Source organism: Oncorhynchus clarkii, chromosome 12, assembly GCF_045791955.1.
Source record: "Oncorhynchus clarkii lewisi isolate Uvic-CL-2024 chromosome 12, UVic_Ocla_1.0, whole genome shotgun sequence".
Classification (NCBI taxonomy): Eukaryota; Metazoa; Chordata; class Actinopteri; order Salmoniformes; family Salmonidae; genus Oncorhynchus; species Oncorhynchus clarkii.
The window spans coordinates 89,575,032-89,589,482 of NC_092158.1; the positions used below are offsets into that span (position 1 = coordinate 89,575,032).

The 14,451-nt window shown below is 40.4% G+C and overlaps 1 protein-coding gene across 5 annotated transcripts in view; it reads right to left on the reverse strand.

The window, feature by feature from the left end:
- Positions 1-1,155: 1,155 nt before the first annotated feature.
- Positions 1,156-14,451, reverse strand: part of LOC139421612 (sodium-dependent neutral amino acid transporter B(0)AT2-like) — a 33,076-nt gene continuing 19,780 nt past the window's right edge. Inside the window, exons 8-14 of one of the 5 annotated variants that reach the window (XR_011635658.1) lie at positions 13,571-13,751; positions 9,640-9,841; positions 8,810-8,969; positions 5,666-5,828; positions 1,975-4,058; positions 1,659-1,789; positions 1,328-1,383 (exon numbers count right to left, since the gene is read on the reverse strand). Coding sequence is in view for 1 of the 5 variants with exons in the window: in XM_071172670.1 (XP_071028771.1) it covers positions 3,723-4,058; positions 5,666-5,828; positions 8,810-8,969; positions 9,640-9,841; positions 13,571-13,751 (1,042 nt within the window). In the remaining 4 variants the exon portion in view is untranslated. Of the gene's footprint in view, positions 1,189-1,327; positions 1,384-1,599; positions 1,619-1,658; positions 4,059-5,665; positions 5,829-8,809; positions 8,970-9,639; positions 9,842-13,570; positions 13,752-14,451 lie in introns of those variants that run through there. The other 4 variants (XR_011635660.1, XR_011635661.1, XR_011635659.1 and 1 more) reach the window with 4 other exon arrangements.

Sequence of the window (14,451 nt, forward strand, 5' to 3'; positions counted from 1 at the left end):
CTGAGAAATACAGTAACAGTTGACCTGGGTAAACTCAACACTGAGAAATACAGTAACAGTTGACCTGGATAAACTCAACACTGAGAAATACAGTAACAGTTGACCTGGATAAACTCAACACTGAGAAATACAGTAAGAGTTGATTGTCTTGATCAAGGGTGCATAAACTCAGGCCCTCGACATCCACAGTCCTGCTAGGTTAGTGTTTCTCCCTGGTACTTATGATCAACTAATGATTGGCTGACGTGTGCACACACCTCGTTTCCCAGCGACAAATCAATCACTGGTAACAAGGCAAGGATGAAAAAACAGTTATTTTCACACTACGGAGTCGATCTGAGCCAAGCTGAACTGGCCTGCAAAGGACAAGGTAGTAAGAATGGTTAGATGGTTAGGATCAGAACGACAGTGTGACTAGGTTAAAGGAGTAGAACCAGAACAGTATGGTTAGGATCAGAACGGCAGTGTGATTAGGTTAAAGGAGTAGGATCAGAACGACAGTGTGACTAGGTTAAAGGAGTAGAACCAGAACTGTATGGTTAGGATCAGAACGGCAGTGTGATTAGGTTAAAGGAGTAGAACCAGAACAGTATGGTTAGGATCAGAACGACAGTGTGACTAGGTTAAAGGAGTAGAACCAGAACAGTATGGTTAGGATCAGAACGACAGTGTGACTAGGTTAAAGGAGTAGAACCAGACCAGTATGGTTAGGATCAGAACGGCAGTGTGATTAGGTTAAAGGACTAGTCTGCTTTGAGGACTGAGACTTTGCACCATGGTCTCAAGATCATAAGGGAGGTAAAGTTGCAGCTCATTGAAAGTAAGCAATTCCTGTTTCAAACATACATATACACTATGTACAAAATATATTATTAGATACTTAGCTCACTGGTTCTGCCTGGTGACCAGCCCCCTGATGGGGCCTCCCTAGCTCACTGGTTCTGCCTGGTGACCAGCCCCCTGGTGGGGCCTCCCTAGCTCACTGGTTCTGCCTGGTGACCAGCCCCCTGGTGGGGCCTCCCTAGCTCACTGGTACTGCCTGGTGACCAGCCCCCTGGTGGGGCCTCCCTAGCTCACTGGTTCTGCCTGGTGACCAGCCCCCTGATGGGGCCTCCCTAGCTCACTGGTTCTGCCTGGTGACCAGCCCCCTGATGGGGCCTCCCTAGCTCACTGGTTCTGCCTGGTGACCTGCCCCCTGGTGGGGCCTCCCTAGCTCACTGGTTCTGCCTGGTGACCTGCCCCCTGGTGGGGCCTCCCTAGCTCACTGGTTCTGCCTGGTGACCTGCCCCCTGATGGGGCCTCTCTAGCTCACTGGTTCTGCCTGGTGACCTGCCCCCTGATGGGGCCTCCCTAGCTCACTGGTTCTGCCCGGTGACCTGCCCCCTGATGGGGCCTCCCTAGCTCACTGGTTCTGCCTGGTGACCTGCCCCCTGATGGGGCCTCTCTAGCTCACTGGCTCTGCCCGGTGACCTGCCCCCTGATGGGGCCTCTCTAGCTCACTGGCTCTGCCCGGTGACCTGCCCCCTGATGGGGCCTCTCTAGCTCACTGGTTCTGCCTGGTGACCTGCCCCCTGATGGGGCCTCTCTAGCTCACTGGCACTGCCCGGTGACCTGCCCCCTGATGGGGCCTCTCTAGCTCACTGGTTCTGCCCGGTGACCTGATGCCTCCCTAGCTCACTGGTTCTGCCTGGTGACCAGCCCCCTGGTGGGGCCTCCCTAGCTCACTGGTTCTGCCTGGTGACCAGCCCCCTGGTGGGGCCTCCCTAGCTCACTGGTTCTGCCTGGTGACCTGCCCCCTGATGCCTCCCTAGCTCACTAGTTCTGCCTGGTGACCAGCCCCCTGGTGGGGCCTCCCTAGCTCACTGGTTCTGCCTGGTGACCTGCCCCCTGATGGGGCCTCTCTAGCTCACTGGTTCTGAATGGTGACCAGCCCCCTGGTGGGGCCTCCCTAGCTCACTGGTTCTGCCTGGTGACCTGCCCCCTGGTGGGGCCTCTGACAGACAGACAGACACGTTGGGTCAGAGGCAACAATAGGCATCAGGAGATGATGTGAATGTTAAGTTCCCTTTCAGTCCGTTCACTACTATTAACACTACTAACACACAGCTATGTGGATTGTGCTGTTCCTCACTACCATCACATACTACAGGCCAGTAAAACCCCAGACACAAGGCATGTTCTTTTCTAAACATCCTTTGGAAGTTACTTTTGCAGGATCGTTGTTTATGGGCGGTTACTGGTCATACCGAGTACCACTGCACAACTTCCCCAATCTTTGCCCCAAATTCAGCTCCTTACTTTCTTGAACTAAGTTTAGCACCCTAATAAAAAAAACTGCATATCAGAATATATCAAATATATATTTTGTGGCTCTCTGGATCAGAGCCTCTACTTGTCTTACAAGAGTATTACTACGCAATATACAAGCTGGACTTTAAAGTCCTTCGCTTCCCTCAATACTCCTCACCTTCAGAAGTGTCTTTGGAGCAGAATCAAGTCAAACTACAAGAAACCCAAGAATACAAGTCATACTTATAATTGACCTGTGAGCAGCTAGTTGAAACTGTCATCACAGTTCAAGGAACAGGATCCTGGGTGTGTTAATACAGCACTTGAACCATAAGGCACTTCCTACAGTACTTATCAGTATAATGATAGGTCACCTATAATAAGGCACTTCGAACAGTACTTATCAGTATAATGATAGGTCACCTATAATAAGTCACCTATAATAAGGCACTTCTTACAGTACTTATCGGTATAATGATAGGTCACCTATAATAAGCCACTTCTTACAGTACTTATCAGTATAATGATAGGTCACCTATAATAAGGCACTTCTTACAGTACTTAGCAGTATAATGATAGGTCACCTATATATAATAAGGCACTTCTTACAGTACTTATCAGTATAATGATAGGTCACCTATAATAAGGCATACAGTACTTACTAATGATAGGATAAGGCACTTCTTACAGTACTTTCAGTATAATGATAGGTCACCTATAATAGGTCACTTATAATAGGTTTTGTATATAGCAATTTAAAAAAGTCAGTTAACAACAAATTCGTATTTACAATGACAGCCTACCAGGGAAAGGTGGGTTAACTGCCTTGTTCAGGGGCAGAACAACAGATTTTTACCTTGTCAGCTCAGGGATTCCATCCAGCAACCTTTCAGTTCCCGGCCCAACACCTAGGCTATCTGCCACCCCTGGTCACTTATAATAGGTCCCTTATGATAGTTCAATTATGATGTTACTTATGATAGGTGACTTATTCAATTCAATTATGATACGTGACTTATGATAGGTCACTTATGATAGTTCAATTATAATAGGTCAATTATGATAGGTCGTAGGTCAATTATGATAGGTCAATTATAATAGGTCCCTTATGATAGGTGACTTATGATAGGTGACTTATGATAGGTGACTTATGATAGGTCACTGATAGGTCACTGATAGGTCACTGATAGGTGTGCGTTGGCACTAAGGATACAGGTTATTACATTGTGCTAATGTTAGGTTTCTTTGGTAATATGGATGATATGGACATACATTGTAATACATTACTAAGATTGCCTATCAATTAAAAGTCTGGGGATATAAGTGGAGTCCTTTCCACTATTTCAGTCAAGAGACGCTCTCTCTCTCTAAAGTGGGGCTCTCTTTCCCGCGGCCACTCTCCTCTCTTCGTCCCTCGATTCTCAAACCCTCTCTCACATCGTATCCTCTTCCTCCTCCTCCACGTCTTCCTGTTGTGGGAGGAGTCTGTAGTGGTCGAGGCCCAGTGGTAGGAAGCTAGCCCTGGGTCGGCCATCATCCTCCACCGAAGGGGTATGCTGGGAGTTGGAGTCCAGGGCGTCGCTGGAGTTGCACTTGGTGTACCTCTCTCTGTCTATCTCCTGGCCCGCGAGCTCCCCCTCGGGGCCCATGCCACGGTTCTTCAGCCAGGAGTGGAAGTAGCCAACAGGGACAGGCAGGGTGGCAGCCAGGATCAGCATGGCCAACATGGCCAGGGCCCAGCCTGGGTACTCCAGAGTTGTCTCCGATGCCTGGAGAGGAAGACATACATTCTAAGGGTTCCAAAAGGGTTCTTCGGCAGTCCCCATAGGAGAACCCTTTCTGGTTCCAGGTAGAACCCTTTTTGGTTCCAGGTAGAACTCTTTAAGGTTCCATGTAGAACCCTCTGTGTTAAGGGTTCTACATGGAACTCAAAAGGGGTCTTCTAGAGGCAAAAGAAACGCACACCTATTTTGGCGAGGTGCTGGCCAGCGGAGTAGAACACTTGAACAATTTATAATAATGAATAACCAAATAACCAACATTTCGACAGACAAGCTGTCTTCATCAGGGTATAATAATACACACTGCAGGGTGACATGATCTTTTTCAAGGAGAGTCTCGCAAAAAGAAACATTCTTGCGTTCTAACTACCCGCTATTCAAAGTGCTCTGAACAAATTAACGGAATCGTTCACAAACATTGGCACATTCTAAGATCCGATGATAGTATCGGTAATGTGTTTTCGGACCTTCCCTTGATCGTATTCTCACTGGGCAGAAATCTCAGAGACCAATTGGTAAACTCTGATTTACCCACACCAAGATATCCCTGCAGAACATCTATTTGCGCCCCTACTGGATGGAATCTACAAGTGTAACGTCTGTGCTCAATGTAATGGCACTTATAAATGTTGATCCTTCAAACACCCCCAAACAGGGAAACAGATCCCAATCAAAGGTGTTATTACGTGCTCCACTAAGGCAGTTATTTGTCTTATAACTTGTCCTTGTGGTAAAAAGTAAGTGGGTAAAACAAAACGCAAATTAAAAGTATGTATCTCAGAGCATCGTAGCACCATTAGGTACAAAAACTCGACTTACCCAGTTTACAGCACACTTTTTGGAAGCAAACCACTCGATTCCGTCCTTACGTTATATCGGCATCGAACCCTAGGAGAGGGGGTGGTCTCGACAATTTATTGTTAAAAAAAAAAGGCTTTAATTTAAAGACCCTTGTTCCCTTCGGTCTCAACGTAGACTGTGATCTGAAGCCATTCTTGTGATTATTGTGATTTTGCTGTTGTAAATGTTTGTAGGCTTATGTAGCCAGATTGCTTCTATGATCGTATGCTATCCATTCATGTTTTTGGTATGTTATTTTTATATCTGAGAATTAACCAATGATATCAGGCCACACCCAGCTATGATTACAGACACCTGTGTGTGTCCTTTGACACTATATAAACTAGTCACCCTGCAGTGTTTGTCATCACACCCTGATGAACACAGCTTGTCTGTCCAAACGTTGGTTTTTAGGTTATTCAATTATTGCATCTGAGCTCCTACAGTGTGCGGCCCTCAAAAGGGTTCTCCAATGGGACAGTCAAATAACCCTTTTAGGTTCTAGATAGCACCTTGTATAGGGGGATGAGAGCGAAAGAGAGAGAAAAGAAAGAGAGAAAATAAATAAAGAAAGAGGGAGGGAGGGATAAGAAGAGAGTGAAAAAAGAACATGAGTGTAATCAAGCAATTGAGAGAAAAATGTACTTCAAGGAAGTTAGGGAGGAAGTTAGGAAGGTCAAAAGGAAGGAAGGAAAGGAAGCCCTCCATCTAGCCAGCCAGGAACAGGGACCAGGGCCATTGTAGGGGTATCTCACCGTGGTGTGGTTCCAGGCTGTGTAGGTCGGTCGTTTGAAGACCATTCGCAGTAGACTTGCCGCCAGCAGGCCCACCATAGCAAACAGACACACGTACTTCCACAGGTACTTATACAGCACCGGGGGGCGCCATTTCAGCATGATCTCAATGTCATCCAAGAAGCTAGGAAGGAGAGGAGATGATAGAGGTGTCCTCATCACAGATGCTGAATCTCAAACCAACCCCATATAGCCTCTAGCCCGCTAGACTCTTGTGGAGATGTTAGAGGATTAGATAGCTGTCCACAATATGGCAACAATTCCACTCAGCCTATCAGAGGCTTGGTTGTACTTCAGATATCTCTGAACCTGATTTAGCTTTGAGACATTTTGCAGATGTCTTCAATACTATTGCAGATAATCATGTTCCCTTCAGAAAATGAAGGGTTAAAAGTCAATCGAATGCCTGGAACACTCCAGAGGATGCAGAAGTCATTCATAAAACAGTTGATGTTTGGGTCAAGGCCAGGGACACATGATTAGGCCTGGACTGGTAAGTTTTTAAGCAACTGAGGAATCATTGTCTAAGACAAATCAGAAAGGCTAAATCTGATCACTATGTAAGTTGTCCTTGATTAAGGCTGAACTCTGATGCCCGTTCATGGTTTCATGATTATCTTAGTGACAGAACTCAGGCCATCAAAATTGATGGGGTTAAGTCTGAATGTCTTGAAGTACATAAAGGTGTACCCCAGGGGTTATTTTGGGACATATTCTCTTCACTATTTATATAAACACCATTGGTCAATCTGTAAAAAAAAATTCAACTTCATCTATATGCGGATGATAAGAATTTGTTCTTAACTGACTTGCCTAGTTAAATAAAGGTAAAAAAATGTTTCTTCTTTTTAATTATGTATGCTAATGCCCCAACCGTTAATCTGTCTGTGTTAAAACTACAGTAAGATTTTATAGCTATTCTGGAATACCTTGCTGATTTAAAACTTGTGCTTAATATGGGCAAAACGAAATACATGTTGTTAACAAACTCTCGTAAGAATTTTTAAGATTAACTATATGTTCACTCATTAGATCGAACGTGCTCCCCCATATGACAGATTACTGCACCTGTACATAGCCCACCTATAATTTAGCCCAAACAACTACCTCTTTCCCTACTGTATTTATTTATTTTATTTATTTATTTTGCTCCTTTGCACCCCATTATTTCTACTTTGCACCCCATTATCTCTACTTTGCACATTCTTCCACTGCAAATCTACCATTCCAGTGTTTTACTTGCTATATTGTATTTACTTCTCCACCATGGCCTTTTTTGCCTTTACCTCCCTTATCTCACCTCATTTGCTCACATCGTATATAGACTTGTTTATACTGTATTATTGACTGTATGTTTGTTTTACTCCATGTGCAACTCTGTGTCGTTGTATGTGTCGAACTGCTTTGCTTTATCTTGGCCAGGTCGCAGTTGTAAATGAGAACTTGTTCTCAACTAGCCTACCTGGTTAAATAAAGGTGTTCTCAACCTGCCTACCTGGTTAAATAAAGGTGTTCTCAACCTGCCTACCTGGTTAAATAAAGGTGTTCTCAACCTGCCTACCTGGTTAAATAAAGGTGTTCTCAACTAGCCTACCTGGTTAAATAAAGGTGTTCTCAACCTGCCTACCTGGTTAAATAAAGGTGTTCTCAACCTGCCTACCTGGTTAAATAAAGGTGTTCTCAACTAGCCACCTGGTTAAATAAAGGTGTTCTCAACCTGATGAATTTGATTTTATATTCTTGAAGCCCAATTCAAAAACCGTATTGGACATGATCCAGAAAGTAGACAGGATCGTACCGTATTACGGAGGGACACAGGATCGTACCGTATTACGGAGGGACACAGGATCGTACCGTATTACGAAGGGACACATGATCGTACCGTATTACGGAGGGACACAGGATCGTACCGTATAACGGAGGGACACAGGATCGTACCGTATTACGGAGGGACACAGGATCGTACCGTATTACGGAGGGACACAGGATCGTACCGTATTACGGAGGGACACAGGATCGTACCGTATAACGGAGGGACACAGGATCGTACCGTATTACGGAGGGACACAGGATCGTACCGTATTACGGAGGGACATCACAATGTGACGTATTGGACATGATCCAGAAAGTAGGCAGGATCGTACCGTAAGAAAGGAGTACTGTACATCACTGGTATTATACTATTACACTGGTATTATACTGTACATCACTGGTATTATACTATTACACTGGTATTATACTATTACACTGGTATTATACTATTACACTGGTATTATACTATTACACTGGTATTATACTATTACACTGGTATTATACTGTACATCACTGGTATTATACTATTACATTGGTATTATACTATTACATTGGTATTATACTATTACACTGGTATTATACTATTACACTGGTATTATACTATTACATTGGTATTATACTATTACATTGGTATTATACTATTACACTGGTATTATACTATTACACTGGTATTATACTATTACACTGGTATTGTACTGGTATTATACTATTACATTGGTATTATACTATTACATTGGTATTGTACTGGTATTATACTATTACACTGGTATTATACTATTACATTGGTATTATACTGGTATTATACTATTACATTGGTATTATACTATTACATTGGTATTATGCTATTACATTGGTATTATGCTATTACATTGGTATTATACTATTACATTGGTATTACACTGGTATTATACTGGTATTATACTATTACATTGGTATTATACTATTACACTGGTATTATACTATTACATTGGTATTATACTATTACACTGGTATTATACTATTACACTGGTATTATACTATTACACTGGTATTATACTATTACACTGGTATTATACTATTACACTGGTATTATACTATTACATTGGTATTATACTATTACACTGGTATTATACTGGTATTATACATTGGTATTATACTAATTACACTTCTATTATACTATTACACTATTACACTGATACTATTACACTGGTATTATACTATTACATTGGTATTATACTATTACACTGGTATTCTACTATTACATTGGTATTATACTATTACATTGGTATTGGTAAACCTGTTTGGACATCTTACCGGTCAGCTCCGTACACCCAGGCCACAGCGAATGTCTCAAAGACCACCACGATGATCAGGGGTAGGGTGGCAGAGTAGTCATCGAACATTGTCACAAAGTAGTTCCCTGAGCGCTGGGTAAACAAAAGTCCGATCACAAAGCCCAGGGCACAGCTGCACACTGAACCATAATGACAAAGAACACAGCTATTTAGTGACACACTGAATCATAATGACAAAGAACACAGCTATTTAGTGACACACTGAATCATAATGACAAAGAACACAGCTATTTAGTGACACACTGAACCATAATGACAAAGAACACAGCTATTTAGTGACACACTGAATCATAATGACAAAGAACACAGCTATTTAGTGACTCACTGAACCATAATGACATAGAACACAGCTATTTAGTGACTCACTGAACCATAATGACAAAGAACACAGATATTTAGTGACTCACTGAACCATAATGACAAAGAACACAGCTATTTAGTGACTCACTGAACCATAATGACAAAGAACACAGCTATTTAGTGACACACTGAACCATAATGACAAAGAACACAGCTATTTAGTGACTCACTGAACCATAATGACAAAGAACACAGCTATTTAGTGACACACTGAACCATAATGACAAAGAACACAGCTATTTAGTGACTGACAGACAGACAAAGAGCACAACTACAAACTAAAACTTGTTATATTTTTGGGTGTTTGAGTTTGTAGTTGTGCTCTTTGTCGGTCTTTGAAACATTTAGTTGAGTGTGTGTGCGCACGTGTGTGTACGTGGGTGCATTTGTGTATTGGGTCATTGGTGTGTGTGAATGTGTCTGTATTACCTGTGAGCATGGTCCGGTGGCGTCCCAGCAGGCTGAAGTTGTCCATGAGGGGGGTGAGGATCCCCTGCATGGTGCCGAACATGGTGCTCATGCCCAGGTTGAGCAGCATGAGGAAGAAGAGCGTGGACCAGAAGGGGCTGGCAGGGAACTGGGCCATGGCCTCTGTGAAGGCAATGAACGCCAGGCCCGTCCCTTCCACACCCTGGGGGTTAGAGAGAGAGGGACAAGAGGGACAAACACTTTCATTTATGTGGAGTATGTTGATATTTGTAACTTGTATTCTATGTGGAATATGATGATATTTGTAAACTGTATTCTATGTGGAGTATGTTGATATTTGTAACTTGTATTCTATGTGGAATATGATGATATTTGTAACTTGTATTCTATGTGGAGTATGTTGATATTTGTAGTTGTGACCTACCTATTCTATGTGGAGTATGTTGATATTTGTAACTTGTATTCTATGTGGAGTATGTTGATATTTGTAACTTGTATTCTATGTGGAATATGATGATATTTGTAACTTGTATTCTATGTGGAATATGATGATATTTGTAACTTGTATTCTATGTGGAATATGATGATATTTGTAAACTGTATTCTATGTGGAGTATGTTGATATTTGTAACTTGTATTCTATGTGGAATATGATGATATTTGTAACTTGTATTCTATGTGGAATATGATGATATTTGTAAACTGTATTCTATGTGGAATATGTTGATATTTGTAACTTGTATTCTACGTGGAATATGTTGATATTTGTAACTTGTATTCTATGTGGAACATGATGATATTTGTAACTTGTATTCTATGTGGAATATGTTGATATTTGTAAACTGTATTCTATGTGGAATATGTTGATATTTGTAACTTGTATTCTATGTGGAATATGTTGATATTTGTAACTTGTATTCTATGTGGAATATGATGATATTTGTAACTTGTATTCTACGTGGAATATGATGATATTTGTAACTTGTATTCTATGTGGAGTATGATGATATTTGTAACTTGTATTCTACGTGGAGTATGATGATATTTGTAACTTGTATTCTATGTGGAATATGATGATATTTGTAACTTGTATTCTATGTGGAATATGATGATATTTGTAACTTGTATTCTATGTGGAGTATGATTATATTTGTAACTTGTATTCTATGTGGAATATGATGATATTTGTAACTTGTATTCTATGTGGAATATGATGATATTTGTAACTTGTATTCTATGTGGAGTATGATGATATTTGTAACTTGTATTGTATGTGGAGTATGATGATATTTGTAACTTGTATTCTATGTGGAGTATGATGATATTTGTAACTTGTATTCTATGTGGAATATGATGATATTTGTAACTTGTATTCTATGTGGAGTATGATGATATTTGTAACTTGTATTCTATGTGGAATATGATGATATTTGTAACTTGTATTCTATGTGGAGTATGATGATATTTGTAACTTGTATTCTATGTGGAGTATGATGATATTTGTAACCTGTATTCTACGTGGAATATGATGATATTTGTAACTTGTATTCTATGTGGAATATGTTGATATTTGTAACTTGTATTCTATGTGGAGTATGTTGATATTTGTAACCTGTATTCTATGTGGAGTATGTTGATATTTGTAACTTGTATTCTATGTGGAATATGATGATATTTGTAACTTGTATTCTATGTGGAATATGTTGATATTTGTAACTTGTATTCTATGTAGAGTATGTTGATATTTGTAACCTGTATTCTATGTGGAGTATGTTGATATTTGTAACTTGTATTCTATGTGGAATATGATGATATTTGTAACTTGTATTCTATGTGGAATATGTTGATATTTGTAACTTGTATTCTATGTGGAGTATGTTGATATTTGTAACCTGTAGTCTATGTGGAGTATGTTGATATTTGTAACTTGTATTCTATGTGGAATATGATGATATTTGTAACTTGTATTCTATGTGGAATATGTTGATATTTGTAACTTGTATTCTATGTGGAGTATGTTGATATTTGTAACTTGTATTCTATGTGGAATATGATGATATTTGTAACTTGTATTCTACATGGAATATGATGATATTTGTAACTTGTATTCTATGTGGAGTATGATGATATTTGTAACTTGTATTCTACGTGGAGTATGATGATATTTGTAACTTGTATTCTATGTGGAATATGATGATATTTGTAACTTGTATTCTATGTGGAATATGATGATATTTGTAACTTGTATTCTATGTGGAGTATGATGATATTTGTAACTTGTATTCTATGTGGAATATGATGATATTTGTAACTTGTATTCTATGTGGAATATGATGATATTTGTAACTTGTATTCTATGTGGAGTATGATGATATTTGTAACTTGTATTCTATGTGGAGTATGATGATATTTGTAACTTGTATTCTATGTGGAGTATGATGATATTTGTAACTTGTATTCTATGTGGAATATGATGATATTTGTAACTTGTATTCTATGTGGAGTATGATGATATTTGTAACTTGTATTCTATGTGGAATATGATGATATTTGTAACTTGTATTCTATGTGGAGTATGATGATATTTGTAACTTGTATTCTATGTGGAGTATGATGATATTTGTAACCTGTATTCTACGTGGAATATGATGATATTTGTAACTTGTATTCTATGTGGAATATGTTGATATTTGTAACTTGTATTCTATGTGGAGTATGTTGATATTTGTAACCTGTATTCTATGTGGAGTATGTTGATATTTGTAACTTGTATTCTATGTGGAATATGATGATATTTGTAACTTGTATTCTATGTGGAATATGTTGATATTTGTAACTTGTATTCTATGTGGAGTATGTTGATATTTGTAACCTGTATTCTATGTGGAGTATGTTGATATTTGTAACTTGTATTCTATGTGGAATATGATGATATTTGTAACTTGTATTCTATGTGGAATATGTTGATATTTGTAACTTGTATTCTATGTGGAGTATGTTGATATTTGTAACCTGTATTCTATGTGGAGTATGTTGATATTTGTAACTTGTATTCTATGTGGAATATGATGATATTTGTAACTTGTATTCTATGTGGAGTATGTTGATATTTGTAACTTGTATTCTATGTGGAGTATGTTGATATTTGCAACCTGCCTTTCTCAACAACGTATTGAAATTAAGAGGGTTTGAGCGACATATGGGTTAGAGAGGGGTTAGATATGAGTTAGAGAGGGGTTAGAGAATTTGTTAGACATGGGTTAGAGAGGGGTTAGATATGAGTTAGCGATGGGTTAGAGAGGGGTAGGATATGGGTTAGAGAGAGGTTAGATATGGGTTAGAGAGGGGGGGTTAAAAACGTAATAGAGAAAGGGAGAGAACGAGGGAGGGAGGGGGGAGAGAATGAGGGAGGGAGAGAACGGTGGGAACGAGGGAGGGAACGAAGGAGAGAACGAGGGAGGGAGGGAACGGGGGGAACGAGGGAGGGAACGAAGGAGAGAACGAGGGAGGGAGGGAACGGGGGGAACGAGGGAGGGAACGAAGGAGAGAACGAAGGAGGGAGAGAACACGGGAGGGAGGGAGAGAATGAGTGAGGGGGGGCAAGGTGTTAACAGGAGGTTGTAAGGGGTGAAGAAAGAGAGGGAATACAAGGTAGGGGAAACAGTTAGAGCCAGGTAAAGACAGTTAGAGCCAGGTAAAGACAGTTAGAGCCAGGTAAAGACAGTTAGAGCCAGGTAAAGACAGTTAGAGCCAGGTAAAGACAGTTAGAGCCAGGTAAAGACAGTTAGAGCCAGGTAAAGACAGTTAGAGCCAGGTAAAGACAGCTCCTTATTAATAACTTTGTGCCTACATTACAAAGGACTCCTTTCTCCATTATTTCTGAAAATAGGATTTGAACCACAAGCCCCCTAAAACCTAATCTAACCCTCACCTTGCTCATCTCCTCATCCAGGTCACAGTCGGTGATGTTTGTCCCCACCTGGGAGCCGTAGTGATGGTACCACTCTCTGTAGTCAGGTATGGTGACGGAGGCAGGATCAGACATGTTGAACCACGGCCACCAGTGATGGTTGCTTCCATGTGTGGCCATGTCATTTAACAGGCCCAGATTTCTGAAGGATGGGAGGTGACGTAGTCGGAGCTTAGAATTATAAGGTTCCTTCTGTAAAAAGTTGATTCTGAGATAATTGGCTTTAAAGTTACCAAACCTTATTGTTTTGAATGGAGTGAGCAATTTCTATCTCATATCCTTATTCACTTAACAACATGAATTGGTGGGTATTTAGAGTACTATATAGGTAGAGAACATTGAACAGAACAAGAAAATGTCCAGAACTCAATTTGGGCAAAATTGCAGATAGAACATGATAATTCCAAGCTCTCAATATCGCAATTCCCTTCAGGTACATTGCTAATACTTTATTTGAAGGTATGCTTACACTCTTAGAAAAAAAGGTTCTGAAAAGGTTAGTCAGATGGACCCATAGGAGAACCATTTTGGTTCCAGGTAGAACCCTTTTTTTGGTCCCAGGTAGAACCCTTTTTGGTTCCATGTAGAAACTGGAACCAAAAGGGTTCTACCTGCAACCAAAAATAGTTCTTCAAATGGTTCTCCTATGTGGACAGTTGAAGAACCCTTTAAGGTTCTAGATAGCACCTTTCTTTCTAAAAGAGTACATATAGACATGTCTTGGATATGTTTCCATAATATTGACATAAAGGGATAGTTCATCCGAAGTAACAAAATGACATTTCTCACTCACTCACTCACTCACTCACTCACTCACTCACTCACTCACTCACTCACTCACT